The sequence below is a fragment of the Scyliorhinus torazame genome, chromosome 4 (assembly GCF_047496885.1).
Source record: "Scyliorhinus torazame isolate Kashiwa2021f chromosome 4, sScyTor2.1, whole genome shotgun sequence".
Classification (NCBI taxonomy): Eukaryota; Metazoa; Chordata; class Chondrichthyes; order Carcharhiniformes; family Scyliorhinidae; genus Scyliorhinus; species Scyliorhinus torazame.
The window spans coordinates 164,572,276-164,589,161 of record NC_092710.1 but is presented as its reverse complement, the minus strand read 5'-3'; the positions used below and the strand labels follow the sequence as shown (position 1 = coordinate 164,589,161).

Genomic DNA, 16,886 nt, shown 5'->3' with positions numbered 1-16,886 from the left:
ACAAACATGGGACACAACCGACAGAATACCCTTCGTCGTCCAGTACTTCCCTGGAGTGGAGAAACTACGTCATCTTCTTCACAGCCTTCAGCACGTCATTGATGACGATGAACATCTTGCCAAGGTCATCCCCACACCCCCACTACTTGCCTTCAAACAACCGCGCAACCTCAAACAAACCATTGTTTGCAGCAAACTATCCAGTCTTCAGAACAGTGACCACGACACCACACAACCCTGCCATGGCAATCTCTGCACGACGTGCCAGATCATCGACATGGATACCACTATTACACGTGAGAACACCACCCACCAGGTACGCGGTACATACTAGTGCAGCTCGGCCAACGTTGTCTACCTCATACGCTGCAGGAAAGGATGTCCCAAAGCGTGATACATTGGCGAGACCATGCAGACGCTGCGACAACGAATGAACGGACATCGCGCAACAATCAGCAGGCAGGAATGTTCCCTTCCAGTCGGGGAACACTTCAGCAGTCAAGGGCATTCAGCCTCTGATCTCCGGGTAAGCGTTCTCCAAGGCGGCCTTCAGGACGCGCGACAACGCAGAATCGCCGAGCAGAAACCTATAGCCAAGTTCCGCACACGTGAGTGCAGCCTCAACCGGGACCTGGGATTCATGTCGCATTACATTCATCCCCCACCATCCGGCCTGCGAAATCCTACCAACTGTCCTGGCTTGATACAATTCACACCTCTTTAACCTGGGGTTACCCCATCTCTGGATCTGTAAAGATTTAATCACCTGCTAATGGTTGCATTCCAAGCATTGTTTGGCATCTTTGAATTTGTCTATGTATATGTTTCTGGAACATACCTCTTCATTCACCTGAGGAAGGAGCAGCGCTCCGAAAGCTAGAGACATCGAAACAAACCTGTTGGACTTTAACCTGGTGTTGTAAGACTTCGTACTGTGCTCACCCCAGTCCAACGCCGGCATCTCCACATCATGTACTTTTCTTTGTTCTAGTACCCAATTCTTTTTTTCCAATTAAGGGCCAATTTAGCGTTGCCAATCCATCTATCCTACATAACTTTTTGGGTTGTGCGGTGAGATGCATGCATAGACGGGGAGAATGTCCAGACTCCACACGGACAGTGACCCGGGGCCGGGATTGAAACCGGATCCTCGGCGCTGTGTGGCAGTAGTGCTAACCACTATGCCACCATGCTGCCCCAGCCAGTGATATTCATGTCCTGTAGTATTATGGAAAGATTACAGCACTGAAGGAGACTATTCAGCCCATTATTTCCATGCCAGCTCGATTTAAAAACTACTCAACTCATCCCATTGCATCCCTAGCTCTGCGATTCTCTCTCTTCGGGTATTTATGCAGTTCTGATTTTAAAGCCACAATTGAATCTGATTGCACCACACTTTCAGGTAGTGCATTCAACTCAGTGTTTAAAAAATGTTTTTCCTCATGTCGCAGTTGCTTCTTTTGCCAATCACTTTAAATTGGTGTCCGACAGAAAGAATAGTTTCTCCCCATTGCTCTCCGCAAGCTCCTCATAATTTTGAACATCTCTATTCCATGTTATTCAATCCTCTCCTTTTTGAAGAAAACAGCAGTTTTCCCAGTATATTGTGATAGCTGAAGTCTTTCACCCCAGAATAATTATCTTAAATTGTTTTTGTGCCCCCTCTAAAGCCTTCACATCCTAAAATATGGTACCTGGAGTTGGACACACTACTCTAGTTGAGGCTGATACAGAAGTTTATAAAGATTCATAGTCTATTACCTTTTGAAGCCTATCATTAACCCCGTTACAGTTCAACAATACTTGCATGTTTTTTTGTGTCTTACACACCTAACCACTGTCCTGATTAATGTTTTTGTACTATTTCAAGTTCTATTAACAAAATAGTGAATTACCTTCAATCATCTCATTGTTTGAAATGTGTCAATAATCAGCAGGATTCACTTTGATATTCAGTTATAATGTACAAAGAAAAGTTTGATACTTAAAGTTTAACCACTTTGCCCTCCTGTGTGCTTCACACCATAAAAACGATACCTGTGGAATTGTTCTGGTAACAGCTTCTAGGACAAGTACCCAAGCTTTTTGTTTCAATGGAACACTTAATGCATAACATGGATCCCTGAGGGCTAGATATATAATGTTTAAATCAATGTTCACAAATTGCATCAGAATGTGTGTATCACAGATTTTAATGTTACAAGTTGGGATTTGTTCAAAGGATTGCATTATTCAAACATCAAACCTTTCAAAATTCAGGCCATATCAGAAAGTAAGAGTCAAACACAGTAATGTGATGGAAAGGGTCACCAACAGCGTGATGAAGTAGTACTTCCTGAGCAATAACTTGCTCACTAACGCTGAGTTTGGATTCCACCAGGGTCACTCAGCTCCTGACCCGACCAGTCTTGGAAAAAAGAGCTGAATTCCAGAGGTGAGGTGAGAGTGACTAGGAACCATGCAGTGAATAACCTGCGTCCTGATTCCCCAAAGCCTTTTAAAAAATATATATATATTTATTAAAGTTTTTAACACAATTTTTCTCCCTTACAAACAATAACCCCCCCCGTAACAAAAAAAAAGGAAACGAGAAATCGCGCGGAGCAAGATATATACATGGCAAAATAGTATATTTACATAGCTTTGTACACTGGCTCTCTCCCGTACGTGCCAGTTTCCCCGACTCTTCATGTTATCTCTTGCTCATCCTCTCCCCTCTCCCCCCCCCCCCAGGTTGCTGCTGCTGCTGCTGCTGACCGACCTTCCTCTAACGCTCCGCGAGATAGTCTAGGAACGGTTGCCACCGCCTGTAGAACCCCTGCGCAGACCCTCTCAAGGCAAACTTGATCCTCTCCAACTTTATGAACCCGGCCATATCGTTTATCCAGGCCTCCACGCGGGGGGTTTCGCCTCCTTCCACATTAGCAAGATCCTTCGCCGGGCTACTAGGGACGCAAAACCAGAATACCGGCCTCTTTCGCCTCCTGCACTCCCAGTTCCACTACGCCGAATATTGCTAGCCCCCAGCTTGGCTTGACCTGGACTTTCACCACCTGAGATATTGCTCCCGCCACTCCTCTCCAGAACCCCTCCAGTGCCGGGCATGACCAAAACATATGGACATGGTTCGCCGGGCTCCCTGAGCACCTTCCACATCTGTCCTCTACCCCAAAGAACCTGCTCAACCTCGCCCCTGTCAAGTGAGCTCTGTGAACCACCTTAAATTGTATCAGGCTGAGCCTGGCACACGAGGAGGAGGAATTAACCCTACCCAGGGCATCAGCCCACAGACCTTCCTCGATCTCCTCCCCCAGCTCCACCTCCCATTTACCCTTCAACTCTTCTACCAGCGCTTCCCCCTCTTCTTTCATCTCCTGATGTATTGCCGACACCTTGCCCTCCCCAACCCATGCACCCGAGATCACCTTGTCTTGAATTTCTTGTGCCGGGAGCAACGGGAATTCTCTCACCTGTCGCCTCACAAAAGCCTCACATGTAACATTTCCTGCGCGTGGTTGTGATTGACCCCCTTTATACAACAACCATCACACATCAAACCTCAAATATCCCCTCCACCCTCACAAACCCTCAGTTAGAGTCCAACGTTTCAGTTTGTATCAATGTCCACGCCTCTTCAGGCGTTTCAAAGTAGTAGTGTTGGCCCTTGTATGTGACCCACAGTCGCGCTGGCTGCAGCATTCCGAATTTCACTTCTTTCCGGTGCAACACCGCTTTGGCCCGGTTGAAACCCGCTCTCCGCTTTGCAACCTCCGTGTTCCAGTCTGGGTATATTCGGATCTCTGCATTGTCCCACTTACTGCTCCGCTCCTTCTTGACCCATTTCAGGACCCACTCTCTGTCCGTGAACCGGTGGAACCTCACCACCATCGCCCTTGGCGGCTCATTTGCCCGGGGCCTCCTCGCCAGCACCCGGTGTGCCCCGTCCAACTCCAGCGGCCTCGAAGGGGCCTCCTTGCCCATCATCGCCCCGAGCATCATGCTCGCGTATGCCCAGGCATCGGCCCCCTCCGCTCCTTCAGGGAGACCCAGGATCCGCAGATTCTTTCTCCTCGACCTGTTCTCCAGGTCTTCGAGTCTTCCCGCCCACCTCCTGTGTAGCGCCTCGTTCTGCTCCACTCTTACCACCAGGCCCGAGATCTCGTCCTCATTCTGACCAACTCTTTTTTGTACCTCCTGGATCTGAACCTCATGGGCCTTCTGGGTGATCCCTAGTCCTTCGATTGCCGAAAGCGTAGGCGCCAGCATTTCCTTACGCATCTCCTCGCGCTGCTCCTGAAAGCAGTGCTTAATAAACTCCTGCAGCTCCACTTTGTCTCTGGCCGCCGCCATTTTGTCTTTTTCCCCCGGTTTTTCCCGTTGCTCCAATGCCAATTTTGTGGCCGTTACGCTTCGAGTCCGTTTCATAAAAGTTGGAGGGGGACCTCACTCTTACCTTCCCCACGGGTTAGTCTTGAAAAAAGTTCCGTTGGGGCTCTTCTAGCGAGCCCAAAGGTCCGTGGTAGCGGGAGCTGCCGAATTGTGCGGCTCAGCTCCGCATAGCAGCACCCGGAAGTCCGATTTCCCCAAAGCCTGTGCACCACCTACAAGACACAAGTGATGGAATCCTCTGCACTTCCTGGATGAGTACAATTCTAACAACACTCGAGAAGCTCAACACCTTCCCGGACAAAGCAGTCCGCTTGATTAGTATCCCTTGCACAACATTCATTCCCTCCACCATTGACGAACAGTGGCAGCCATGTGTGCCATCTACAAGTTGCACTGCAGGAACTCACCAAAGCTCCTTCGGCAGTATCTTCCAAACCCACGGCCGCTACCATCTAGAAGGGACAAAGCAGCAGATGCATGGAAACACCACCACCTGGAGGTTTGTCTTCAAGTCAGTCCTGACTTGGAAATGTATCCCCATTCCTTCACCATTGCTGGGTTAAAATCCTGGAACTCCCTCCCTAACGCCTCAGGGATTGCAGTGGTTCAAGAAGGTGGACTCACCAGCGGGGCTGGTTTAGCACAGGGCTAAATCGCTGGCTTTGAAAGCAGACCAGGGCAGGCCAGCAGCATGGTTCAATTCCAGTACCAGCCTCCCCGAACAGGCGCCGGAATGTGGCGACTAGGGGCTTCTCACAGTAACTTCATTTGAAGCCAACTTGTGACAATAAGCGATTTTCATTTCATTTTTTCATTTCCTTCTGAAGGGCATCTAGGGATGGGCAATAAAGGCTGGTCTAGACAGCGACACCCATATACTGAGAAGTTTTTTTTTAAATGAAGTTGGTGGACCTGATTCCTAAAAATGGCCCATGTGCTGCAATGAAACAACTTGCGATAGAAGGTGTCAGATAATATAAGAAAGTATGAAATAGCAGCAACAGTAGACAACACAGCCCACCCCCCAACCTGTTCCGCCATTCAGTACAATTATGGCTGATCCTCAGCCTCAAATCAACTTTCCCACTTGCTACCTGCTCACCATATCTCCCAGAAAGACCAAATATCTATTCAGCTTTAAATCTCTCTGCAATGGAGCAACCACAGCCCTCTGGGAGAGAATTTTTAAAATACTCAAAACCCTACGAAGAAATTATTCACCTCAATCCTAAAGGTTTGGCCACTTATCCAGTGATTGTGTGTTCTCAGTTCCCCAGTGGGAGGGGGGGGGATTCTGTGCTTATTCTTTGAATCCCTTCAGAATATTGTGTGCTTCAATTAGATCACCTCTAAGCTCCTGAGAGTACAGATCCAATTTACTTAGTCTTTCATCCCAGATACCTGAGTGAACCTTTGCTGTATCGCCTCCAATGCAAGTATATCTATCTTTAAATATGGAAACCAAAATTACACACACTGCAGGTGTGGCCTCACCAAAGTCCTTTACAATTATAGCAAGGCTTCATACTCTTGTATATGGGCAATATACCATTTGCCTTCCTAGATGTTTGCTCTACCTGCATGCTAATTTTGTGTTCCTTGTATGAGTACACAAGTCCCTCTGAACATTAACATTTACAAGTGTCACGCCTGTTTAAAAAAAAATTATGCTTTTCCATTACTACCAAATTGAACCATCTCACTTTTCCACGTCATTCTCCATATGCCACTTTGACGTCCATTTATCCAACCTATCTATATCTCTTTGCAACCTCGATGTACACTTCTCACAGCTTGCATCTCCACCAAGCTTTGTATTATCAGCAAACCTAGACACATTATTCTCTTTGTCTAAGTCGTTAATAACAATTATAAATAGCTGAAACACCATCACTGATGCTTGTGCCACTCCATGCCTGACAGCCTGCCAACTTGAAAACCCCCTGTTTATCTCTACTCGTTCCTTCCTGTCTGTTAACCAATCCTCAATCCATATTAATTATTCCCTCCAATTAACTCCGTGCCACAAAAAAAAGTCAATACACCTTATCAAAAACCTATTGGAAATCTGAGTATGCTACACCTACTGGTTTCCCTTTTATGTACCTTACTAGTTGAATTCTCAAAAACCTTTCATAAATTTGTCCAACATGATTTTCCTTTTGTAAACCATGTTGACTTTGTCTGATCATACTATTATTTTCAAATATGTTTCGTAGTATTTCATAGAATTTACAGTGCAGAGGGAGGCTATTCGGCCCATCGAGTCTGCACCAGCCTTTGGAAAGAGTACCCTACTTAAGCTCATGCCTCCACCCCATCCCTGTAAGCCCACTTAACGTTTGGACACTAAGAGGCAATTTAGCACAGCCAATCCACCTAATCTGCACATCTTTGGACTGTGGGAGGAAACCGGAGCACCCGGAGGAAACCCATGCAGACACTAGGAGAAAGTGCAAACTCCACGCAGTCACTGAAGCCGGAATTGAACCTGGGACGGAAGGAGAAAGTGCAAACTCCACACAGTCACTGAAGCCGGAATTGAACCTGGGACCCTGGAGCTGAGAAGCAGCAGTGCCAATCACTCTGCCACCGTGGCGCCCCTATATTTGACGAATTCTTTAGAAATTGATCTGTTTTTAAACTGACTTTTAATTCCCTAAATCATATGAGTTGCATTTTCTTCTCATTAGCTTAATTAAAAACTCCATTCAACAAGAACTTATTGAATCTGTTCTGTCTGCCTGGATGCAAAGATAATCAAATGTTGCTGAGGCTTCCATAATAATAGATTCCAGAATTCACCCAACAACTGATCTGAGGCTGACTGTCCTGTAGTTCCCTGTTTTTTCTCGCCCTCCTTTCTTGAATAGTGGTATTACATTTACTGACTTCCAATCTGCTTGAACTGTTCTCGAATTGGACGTTTTGGAAAATCATAAGCAGTTTCTGTTTCTTGTCTGGGGAGGTTTGCTACCTACCAGGACCAGATTTTTTTAAAATTCAAAACTTTATCCATTCCTTTATTACAAGTAGAAAGCTACTAGAAAATAAACTAAGTAAAATTATATTTTAAGATTTGAGGCAAATAAATTTGTTTCTATATTTTAACTTCACATGCTTTGATTTCATTGCCTAGTGACAGTTGGGTTTCACTGCAACTAGAGATCTGGTCCATTGCTACTTTGTCTTTAGAGTTGCGTTATAGTGTGCAGAATATTATTTCTGGTCAAACATGGCTGCATTATATGATTTTTATGACCGTAACCAGAGTGTAAATATAGCCAGCAAACAGCAAATTTTTAAATTATCCTTCATAGAACAATGAGTAATATATTGAAGAGGTGTGTACTGGAATTTGATTCAGGCAAGCACTTTCAGAGTAAGCAAATTCTAGCAAGAAACTAAATATTTACTATTTCATTCTAGAGCAACAATAGAGCTCGTGAAATTATGCAACAGCAAAAACCACCTGTGAACTGTAGAGAAGCCTTTACTGCAGCAGGTGACCAGGTCTTCAACAACCGCTACTACTCCTCAGAATCAGACAGGGCAAGATACTTGGGTGGTGATGTTGAATCGGAAATCAGGTTTGCAAATTTCTGTAATAGCTATCTTAATATTGCAATTTCTACAAACATATGTCTATATGTCTGCTGATGCAATAAGTCTTTAAAGGTACTCTTGGAGCTCAGTCCAGTACTTGTTTCATGCTTTCCCTCTCCCTCCACACCCTGCCACTTCCCCTTCCCCTTCTTGTCAGTCTTTCCTTCTGACTTAGTTGGGTGATAATTGTGCTAATGATTGAGAGGGGTTGGCATAACAAATCAAAAAATTAAAATGCATAGCTGGTTCTGTAACCTGATATTGGTGGAAAGTTTGTGATAGTTTTTTTTAAACCTTAGGAGAATAAAGAATTTAGCAATACCATGTAGCATATTAGCGTTACAATTTGTAAACTGCAGAGCTGAAACATCCACAAATCGCACTGAGATTCAATTATCTTGGCTTGTCTTGTGAACTAAATTATGTAAGCTGATGATGAGAATTAACAATGTTTAAATGATAACATCCTTGCGTACTATATTCGTGTTGAATAATAAATCTTGTATGTTTCTTGACTGTTCGAATCCATTCATAATATCCTCCTTTAAGAATATAGTATTGCAGGGTGGCAAGTGGCGCAGTGGTTGGCACTGGAACTGCTGCGCCGAGGACCCGGGTTCGAATCCCGGCGCTGGGTCACTGTCCGTGTGGAGTTTGCATATTCTCCCCATGTCTGCTTGGGTTTCACCCCCACAACACAAAAATAGCAGGTTAGGTGGATTGGCCACGCTAAATTGCCCCTTGGAAAAAGAAATAATTGGGTACTCTAAATTTAACAAAAAGAATATAGTATTGCTAAGTTGTTTCAATTCTGTTGTTTATTAGGTCTTTTTGTTGACTAAGAATGAAGTATGCAAATCTTGTAGATAGCGATGCAAGAGGTTGGTGCAATTCTAGTGTGCAGATTCACCATGAGGAGCCAGCTTGCACCTTAGTCTGCTATTAATGAATGCTTACCCATGATTTGTGCGAGTTCAAAAAGTGTTATTACTAAATGAGAAAATGTATATTAATTATCTTTTGCTTTCCAACAATATGAGCACTTTGGTCAGAACATTCTTTTTTTTTGTATTGCAGTCAGTTGGAAATGGAAGTGAGCAATAAAATGGCCAAATTGTCTCACTTTCAAGAACGTTTGCAGTCAATAATAGAAGAAATACGGATAAATGAGTCTCAGGTGAAAATGAAACAAATGCAAAAGAGGAAAATCCAGGTCTGTAATCAAAAATTGGGGCGGAAACATGATTTACTGTATTTTTACCTAAAAAAAGGAAAATATTGTTTCCAAATATTTTACAATTTTTTGTTTCAGGAAAATATGACAAAGATAAGACTAGAAATTACAGATTTTGAGAACGTGGACGAGCCCCAGTCTGTGGATATTTCCACGCTGGTGAGTGTCTTGACCTTTCTTGTATTAGTTTAAACCTCCTACGTTGCAATTTCAAATTGTGCACTAAATAGTCTTCTGAATATTCTTTTTTATGTTATTTTTGGTGACGAGATTGCTTGAAGATGATGAAGTCATACCAGTTTGGAGAATAACTGGTTCCCTTCTAATTGACTCTTAAACTTTTCTTTTAACGGAAATTAGGAAGAAGAAGTGCAAGATATCTGGCACAGAATTGAGTCTGGCAAGAATAAGTTGGAGCATTCAAGGAAGGATATGGATGAGCACCGCAAGATAGTGAATGAGGCTGAACAAAAGTACAAAGAGATCAAGGAAAAGATCAATTCAATAGCTGAAGGAGCTGATCCAATAAAGGTGCAAATTGGTTGTGTAACGTTTTGAAATTTTCTTAATTAGTTTCAGAATTGCGTTATCAATTTTAAAATGGCCTGCATTATTTCTTAATAGGATGACCTAAGTAAGATTGACACAGAAGTTGGAAAGTGTAAACATCATAAAAGACATTATGAAGAGAAAAGAAAAGAGCACTTGGATGGGATAGATAAATTGAGAGAGAATCTGGCAAGTAAAGAAAAGGTTTTGGAGGTATACACACATTTATCTTTCTACCAGTGATCATCTGTTAAAACATCATTATAAGCTTAATAAAAGAAAATAAAGTTATATAGTGCTGCAGAAATACTAAACCGGAAGATTCTAACTTGTATCATAGAATTTACAGTGCAGAAGGAGGCCATTTGGCCTATCAAGTTTGCAACTGCCCTTGGAAAGAGCACACTACTTAAGCCCACGCCTGCCCCCTATTCCAGTAACCCCACCTAACCTTTTGGCCACTAAGGGGCGATTTAGCATGGCCAATCCGCTTAACCTGCACACTTTGGACTGTGGGAGGAAACTGGAGCACCCGGAGGAAACCCACGCAGTCACGGGGAGGAAGAGCAAGCTCCATACAGACAGTCACCCGAGGCGGGAATTGAACCTGGGTCCCTGGAACTGAGGCAGCAGGGCCTCATATCAGTATCCTTAATTGTTACAAGCACAGTGATTATTGTTGCAGAGACAAATTATTTGACTATTTTATGCAATGTTTGACTAGAGGTCAATACTTCACATTTTTCTGGATAATTTTCAGTAAAGTTTTTAAATTGCATAATTATGGCAATTCCTTTTTCAGACGAGTACTTGGAGATTTGATGGGGATAAAGTAATTATCATTAGCCAACGAAGTACTTCCCCTATCCCATCAATGTTTCTTTGCTCTTCTCCCTCCTTCCTTCCTTGAAGATTCACAATTCATGCTAGGGATTAGATGTGTTCGAGCTGTGGTTAATGGCAATTACGTCAGAGACAAAGGTTATTCATGTGTAATAGGTATAGTTATTTGTTACAAAGCACATTGCAGCTGAATCTGACCCGAACAAGTAATTTGCATTGAAACAACATTTTAATGCATTTTCAAATAAAGATGTTGCCACAAAACATTCAATTTCAGTAGAAGGCCTTCTTTCTGCACCAAGTATATATCCTTTCAGAATACTGACCTTCAGCTAACTGTGCCTTCCGACCTAACCAAACAATTTAAAACATTTCAACTGGCTTGAAAAGGTATTTCAAATGTCCTTGTTTTTTTTAATGAACATTAATAGCTTTACAGTATAGTCGGTTTAAAATAGTCATTTTGCATTGACTCAACAAAAAAAGTAGATAAAGCTCCAGCTGGGATTAAAGTAAAAGTTTACCAGTGCAAGGCTAATCAGGGTTAGTCTGCCAGTATAAAACAACTGAATGTTTTTTTTGCCACAGGAAAGGTCATTTAAGGCAGCGATGTAAAAGTCAGTAACAGACTTTTAACAGTAGTAACAGTGTTACTACTCAGGAACAGAGTTAGTAATACATCGCTCAAGCTCCAGCTATTGGTGCTGCGTTCTGCTGTTTCAACTGTTTTGTTTAACTGTTTGAGCACAGACCTTGGGGGATAATTGAAGAGATTATATGCTAATGAACTAGCACAACAGCCATTTAGCTAATTCAAAAGTAGATCGGAATCCTGCATTGTATCTGCAATTCAACTTCCAGGATCGACTTGATAAAGAACCCCCCCCCCCCCCCCCGGGCCACATGACCCTCTTGGTAGATCACCCCTGAAAGAGGACAAATGCCAAATATACATCAATAATAATTAAGTTATGTAATTTACTTTGAAGATTTCCATCCAGGTTAACTTGATTACCTTGAGCCAATCACAGTCCAAAAGACTTGGCCCGACGGTATTATTATTGGGAGCTGAATGGTGCTGTGGTAGCACCCTTTAATCTTGATGGTTTCTCCGGTGTAAGTTTGTTTTGCTGTGGTACCCCTCAAACTCAAAGGCTGGACTCCTTCTTTGAAATATTGAAATGTATATTTTCCTATCACTGGCAGAGACTCCCATGTCAACTTCTATCTTTAAGAACCTACCGTTTTCCAAAAGCATTACAGTTAATAATAATCTTTATTGTCACAAGTAGGCTTGCATTAACAGTGCAAAGAAGTTACTTGAAAATCCCCTCGTCGCCACACTCCAGTGTCTGTTCGGGTACGCTGAGGGAGAATTCATAATGTCCAATTCACCGAACAAGCACGTCTTTCGGAACATGTGGGAGGAAACCGGAGCACCCGGAGTAAATCCACGTAGACACAAGGAGAATGTACAGACTCCGCACAAATAGTGACCCAAGCCGGGAATTGAACCTGGGACCCTGGTGCTGTGAAGCAACAGTGCTAACCACTGTGCTACTGGAGTTATGTGGTTATTTTCCCGGCTTTCACGTTGAACAATGAGCGAACATTTAAATCCGTAGTACTGGACTCGTCCATATTATGCACTCGCGATTTATTACTAACTCTGTTACTAAGTAGACTTGACTGACTTTTACATCGCTGCCTTAAATGACCTTTCCTGTGGCAAAAGAAACATTCAGTTGTTTTATACTGGTAGGCTAACTCTGATTAGCCTTGCACTGGTAAACTTTTACTTTAATCCCAGACGATTGATGGGCTCTTTTATATCTTCTCGCTCCATTCGTGGCTGAATTGGCTTCCTGTATTAAAAATAAATTTTTAATTTTGACGCCAGGCTGACTACAGCTTCCCAACCAATCTGGTGGCCCGTGCCATTTTGCACACTCTGAAGCTCCTTTATGCTCTTCTCTGCGTGCTCCATCCCCAACGCTTTCTCCAGCGCTGCCTCAGAATTTATATCTGCCCCTTTTAATAGCTTCCTTTAAATCGCCTCATTGCTTACCCTGTAGTATATCGTCGAGAGTGGCTCCAAAGTCGTAGTGCTCTGCAATCTGTCTTAACTAGGCAATATAAATTGTAATAGTTTCCCCAGGGGCTCTCCTGGTTGAGTTAAACTTAAATTGTTGTAATATTACCGATGGGGGATAGTGTATTTCCACCAATTCAACTATCTCAGTGGGAGACTTGGGAGTCGGGCACACTTGGAGATGTGAGGCTATGTATTAAATTTTAGGCCTGGGTCCCACACGCCTCAGAAAGATTGTCTTTCTCTTCCCCTCCTCCTCTATTTCATTAGCCTGAAAATGTAGCCCATTCAATCTATTGTGTCCAATACTCCACAGAGGCTTCAACAGGATCTATCCATCTGAATAAGGGCATATCTGCAAACACTTTTCTGTTTTGAAACTCAAACTGAACTTCAATGTGACCAAATACTCACGATCTTGGGACCTTTTTTTTAATCCTTGTCACCAGTGTAATATTTTCCATTCACCAGTTTGTTTATTTACATATAACTACAATGACAGAGGCTTGCAGCCTCGTGGCTGCAAGTCAGACTCCAGGATTGAAACCCACGCTTGCTCTCTGACCCTGGTCCCTGATTGGTTACTCGGGCCACATGACCCTCTCAGCAGATCGCCCCTTAAAGGGGCAAACACCACACCTGCTTTTTCTATTGTTTTAAGTATTTGTGTCACTGTTGCACTGCTTCTTTGAGGCTGTTTCAACAGCACTCTGTCCTAATTTAGTCCTGCTCTTTCTGTTGATATTTAAAGCTCATCTTCCTTATTGCAGAATTGTTACACCACTGAACTATCCTTTATGTTGTTTCTGTCTGTGATTCCGTGGGAGGAAAGTGGGCTGAAACCAGGAGTGAGAGTTATCACAAAACAGATAATGCACAACAGCCCCAGTCAAAATGTGCTACTTCCTTAATACTGAAATATTTAAATAATGCTGTCCAGACCTGCTGTTGAATGGGCAATAGCCCAGCATGGTAGTTATGGAGATGAGGTTTGTCCTGTCTGAGCCAGGACTGCACTCTGGAGGGCAAGTTGCAGTAATGTTTAGCGCATAAGCAGAGCAATCTAAAACTAATCTTTCTGCTCTGTTTTATCTCAATTATCACTTAAACGTGGTGCTTTGTCTTAGTTTATGGCAAATGGTTTCATTTCCTGCAACTCTTTTTTTTTTTTTTTTAAAAGGACTTTCTCCAAAACTACTGAGCCCCTGGGCTCCCTAACAAGAGTAAATCCGCTTTCCCTATTCGCTGTCACAACTCGTGATTTTTAAAAATTCTCTTTGATCTTCTGTTGGCCAGTTAGCTGTCACAGCCAAGTGGACACCAGCTGAATGGAATATGCTAATAATGTGCTGCTGCATTTCCAATTTTTTGTAGAAATTGTTCAGCTGAGAAAACTTTAATGGTTTCAATTTGTATATTAGACTGCCCCTGATTGAGCTAACTATACCGGACTCAAATTTATCATCATGCCTGCCTGTACATGTGGAAACAGAAATTACACTTGATACTGCTGCTGAGATACATTGGTAGTTGGGATGAGATTGCTGTGCCAAGTGCCCTATTTTCCTTTCTCAGCTCCCTATGTTCTTGTTTATCCCAGGAAAATATTTCTAAAGCCAAGCAAATTTATGCAGAACGATTGGAGGTCAGTAGAACTCCTAAAAGTATTGATGTGGAGATCAATCGGCTAAGAGAGAGGATCAACACAGAACAAGAGCGCCATGGGAACAAAGAGGAAATTACAAGGTGCTTCTCCTATATGTAATGTGCATAACAAAGAATCAAAAATCCCATTTCAATTTAATCTTGCATATCAGGAAAGAACATTCATTTTTTGATGCCTTCCGCAGTCGCAGGATGTCCAGTGTACTGGCCAGTAAATTACTTCTGCAGTGTAGTCAATATTGTAATTTACGGAAACACAGCGGCCAATTTTCACACCGCATGATCCTACAAACAATGAGCTAGACACCATGATTTTAAATTATGTTGATTGGGTAATTGATGTATATAGAACATGCTTCATGTTACTATGGTGTACAGTCAGAAGAGATTGAACAGATGGAGAACTTAGAACTTGAAGGAAAAAGAAGAGGAATAATGTTTTATTCAAAGATTTCCTTTTAAAAGCACAAGACTAAAAGCAAAAGATCACGATTTTATTTTTTTATTTATTCCATTTTTATCACAGTAATGGGATTTCTATACTGTTTGGCTGCTCCAGTGATGGGCATTGTTGCTGTATTATTTCATTGTTAAACACATGTTATCTCATGACTATGTTACTCCTGTTTTTTTCTTCTATCACCCTCCAAATGACCTCAATAAAAGCAAATTACTGAGAATGCTAGAATTTAGGATATGAAACAAATACAGAAAATACTGGACAGTCTTGTGGGTCGACAGCATCTGTGGAGAGAGAAGGGAGCTAATGTTTCGAGTCTAGATGACTCTGTCAAAGCTGGAGAGAACTGGAAATAGGGTCAGTTTTATACTCTTGTGGGGTCGGGCTCGGAGCAGTGGGGGTGGATAGATGACCAATGATACATTGATATTGACAGAGCTGTCATGGACAGAAAGACAAAAGGGAATGTAAATGGTGGTGATCAAGGCTAAAAAGAGTGCTGATAGTGGCACATTAAGAGATTAGAATGTGTTAATGGCAAAACAAAGGTAAGCAGGGTGTCAAAGGACAACCAGAACAGGGAACAGATGGATAAAAGCAAATTGCTGCGGATGCTGGAATCTGAAACCAAAGAGAAAATGCTGGAAAATCTCAGCATGTCTGGCGGCATCTGCAGGGAGAGAAAAGAGCTAATGCTTCGAGTCCAGATGACCCTTTGTCAAAGCTGTAAGACAGAGAAAGTGGGAAATATTTATACTGTGGAGTGAGAATGAAAGATGAGTCATAGCCACAGAAACCCAGGGAAACGGGGCGCAAATAGCCACAGAAACCACGTGGGAAGAGCAATGCTCAGAGAGAACAAAAGGTGTGAAAGGCCAAACAGCAGTGAAACTAACATCAGAGGGTAAACTGTAACAGATGTAGATGTGGGGGGAGGGGAAGGGGGAAGCAAAGGGGAGAACGGGTAAGGAAAGGTGGATAAGATGATGGGGGGTTAAATATATATAAAGAAAGAAAGAAATGGTAAAAGGCAGTTAAAATGAAATGGGATGAAAACAAATGGGTCGAGGTGGTGTAGAGCTAATCATCTGAAGTTGTTGAATCCAATGTTGAGACCGGAAAGCTGTTGCGAGCCTAACCGGAAGATGAGATGTTGTTCCTCCAGTTTGCGTTGAACTTCACTGGAACATTGTAGGCCAAGGGCAGACATGTGGGCATGGGAACAGGGTCTTGTGTTAAAATGGCAAGCAATGGGAAGGCCAGGGTCCTGAATGCACACAGACTGAAGATGCTCAGCAAAGTGATCACCCAGTCTGCGTTTGGTCTCTCCGATATAGAGGAGACCACATTGGGAGCAGTGAATGCAATAGACCAGATTGAAAGAGGTGGAAGTGAAACTTTGCTTAACCTGGAATGTGTGTTTTGGGCCTGGGATGCTAAGCATGGAAGAGGTAAAGGGGCAGGTGTTACACCTTCTGCGATTGCATGGGAAGGTGCCATGGTGATGGGAGAGGTGTTGGGTATGCTGGAGGAGTGGACTCGATTATCTCAGAGGGAACAGTCTGCGGAATGCTGACAGAGGAAGTAACGGGAAGATGTGTTTGATGGTGGCATCACGCTGATTGGCCTGGGTGGGTAGACTTTCTATCCACAACATGTTTTTCAATCTTCACCTATCGCTTGCCCTCTGTGCAGCCCAACTGCTCCCCCCCCCCCCCCCCCCAATCACCACCACTATTTCCAGATCTCTCCAGCTTTGACAGAGTTATCCAGAGTAGAAACATTAGCTCCTTCTCTCTCCACAGATGCTGTCAGACCTGCTGAGATTGTCCAGTATTTTCCAATTTTGTTCCAAATGACCTTGTTTTGTTTAATGTTGCTCATTCTGACCGTATAAATATTAGAAAGCTAAAGATTTGTATCCACATCCAGTAGCTCCAAATTCAAGAAGTTATTTTTCAGCCTTTGTCACCCATTGTGAAGATGCCTTCCCACAAGATATAAATTATTGGACAGCTGTGTCCGCAATTTCAGCAGAGGATTAG

The 16,886-nt window shown here is 43.0% G+C and overlaps 1 protein-coding gene across 3 annotated transcripts in view; it reads left to right on the top strand.

The window, feature by feature from the left end:
* LOC140410571 (structural maintenance of chromosomes protein 6-like) overlaps positions 1-16,886 on the top strand; it is a 166,782-nt gene that overhangs the window by 87,788 nt on the left and 62,108 nt on the right. For all 3 annotated transcript variants that reach the window (XM_072498831.1, XM_072498833.1, XM_072498832.1), the window contains exons 17-22: positions 7,822-7,982; positions 9,076-9,211; positions 9,311-9,391; positions 9,593-9,763; positions 9,857-9,994; positions 14,317-14,462. In XM_072498831.1, coding sequence (XP_072354932.1) covers positions 7,822-7,982; positions 9,076-9,211; positions 9,311-9,391; positions 9,593-9,763; positions 9,857-9,994; positions 14,317-14,462 — 833 coding nt within the window. The remainder of the gene's footprint in view (positions 1-7,821; positions 7,983-9,075; positions 9,212-9,310; positions 9,392-9,592; positions 9,764-9,856; positions 9,995-14,316; positions 14,463-16,886) is intronic.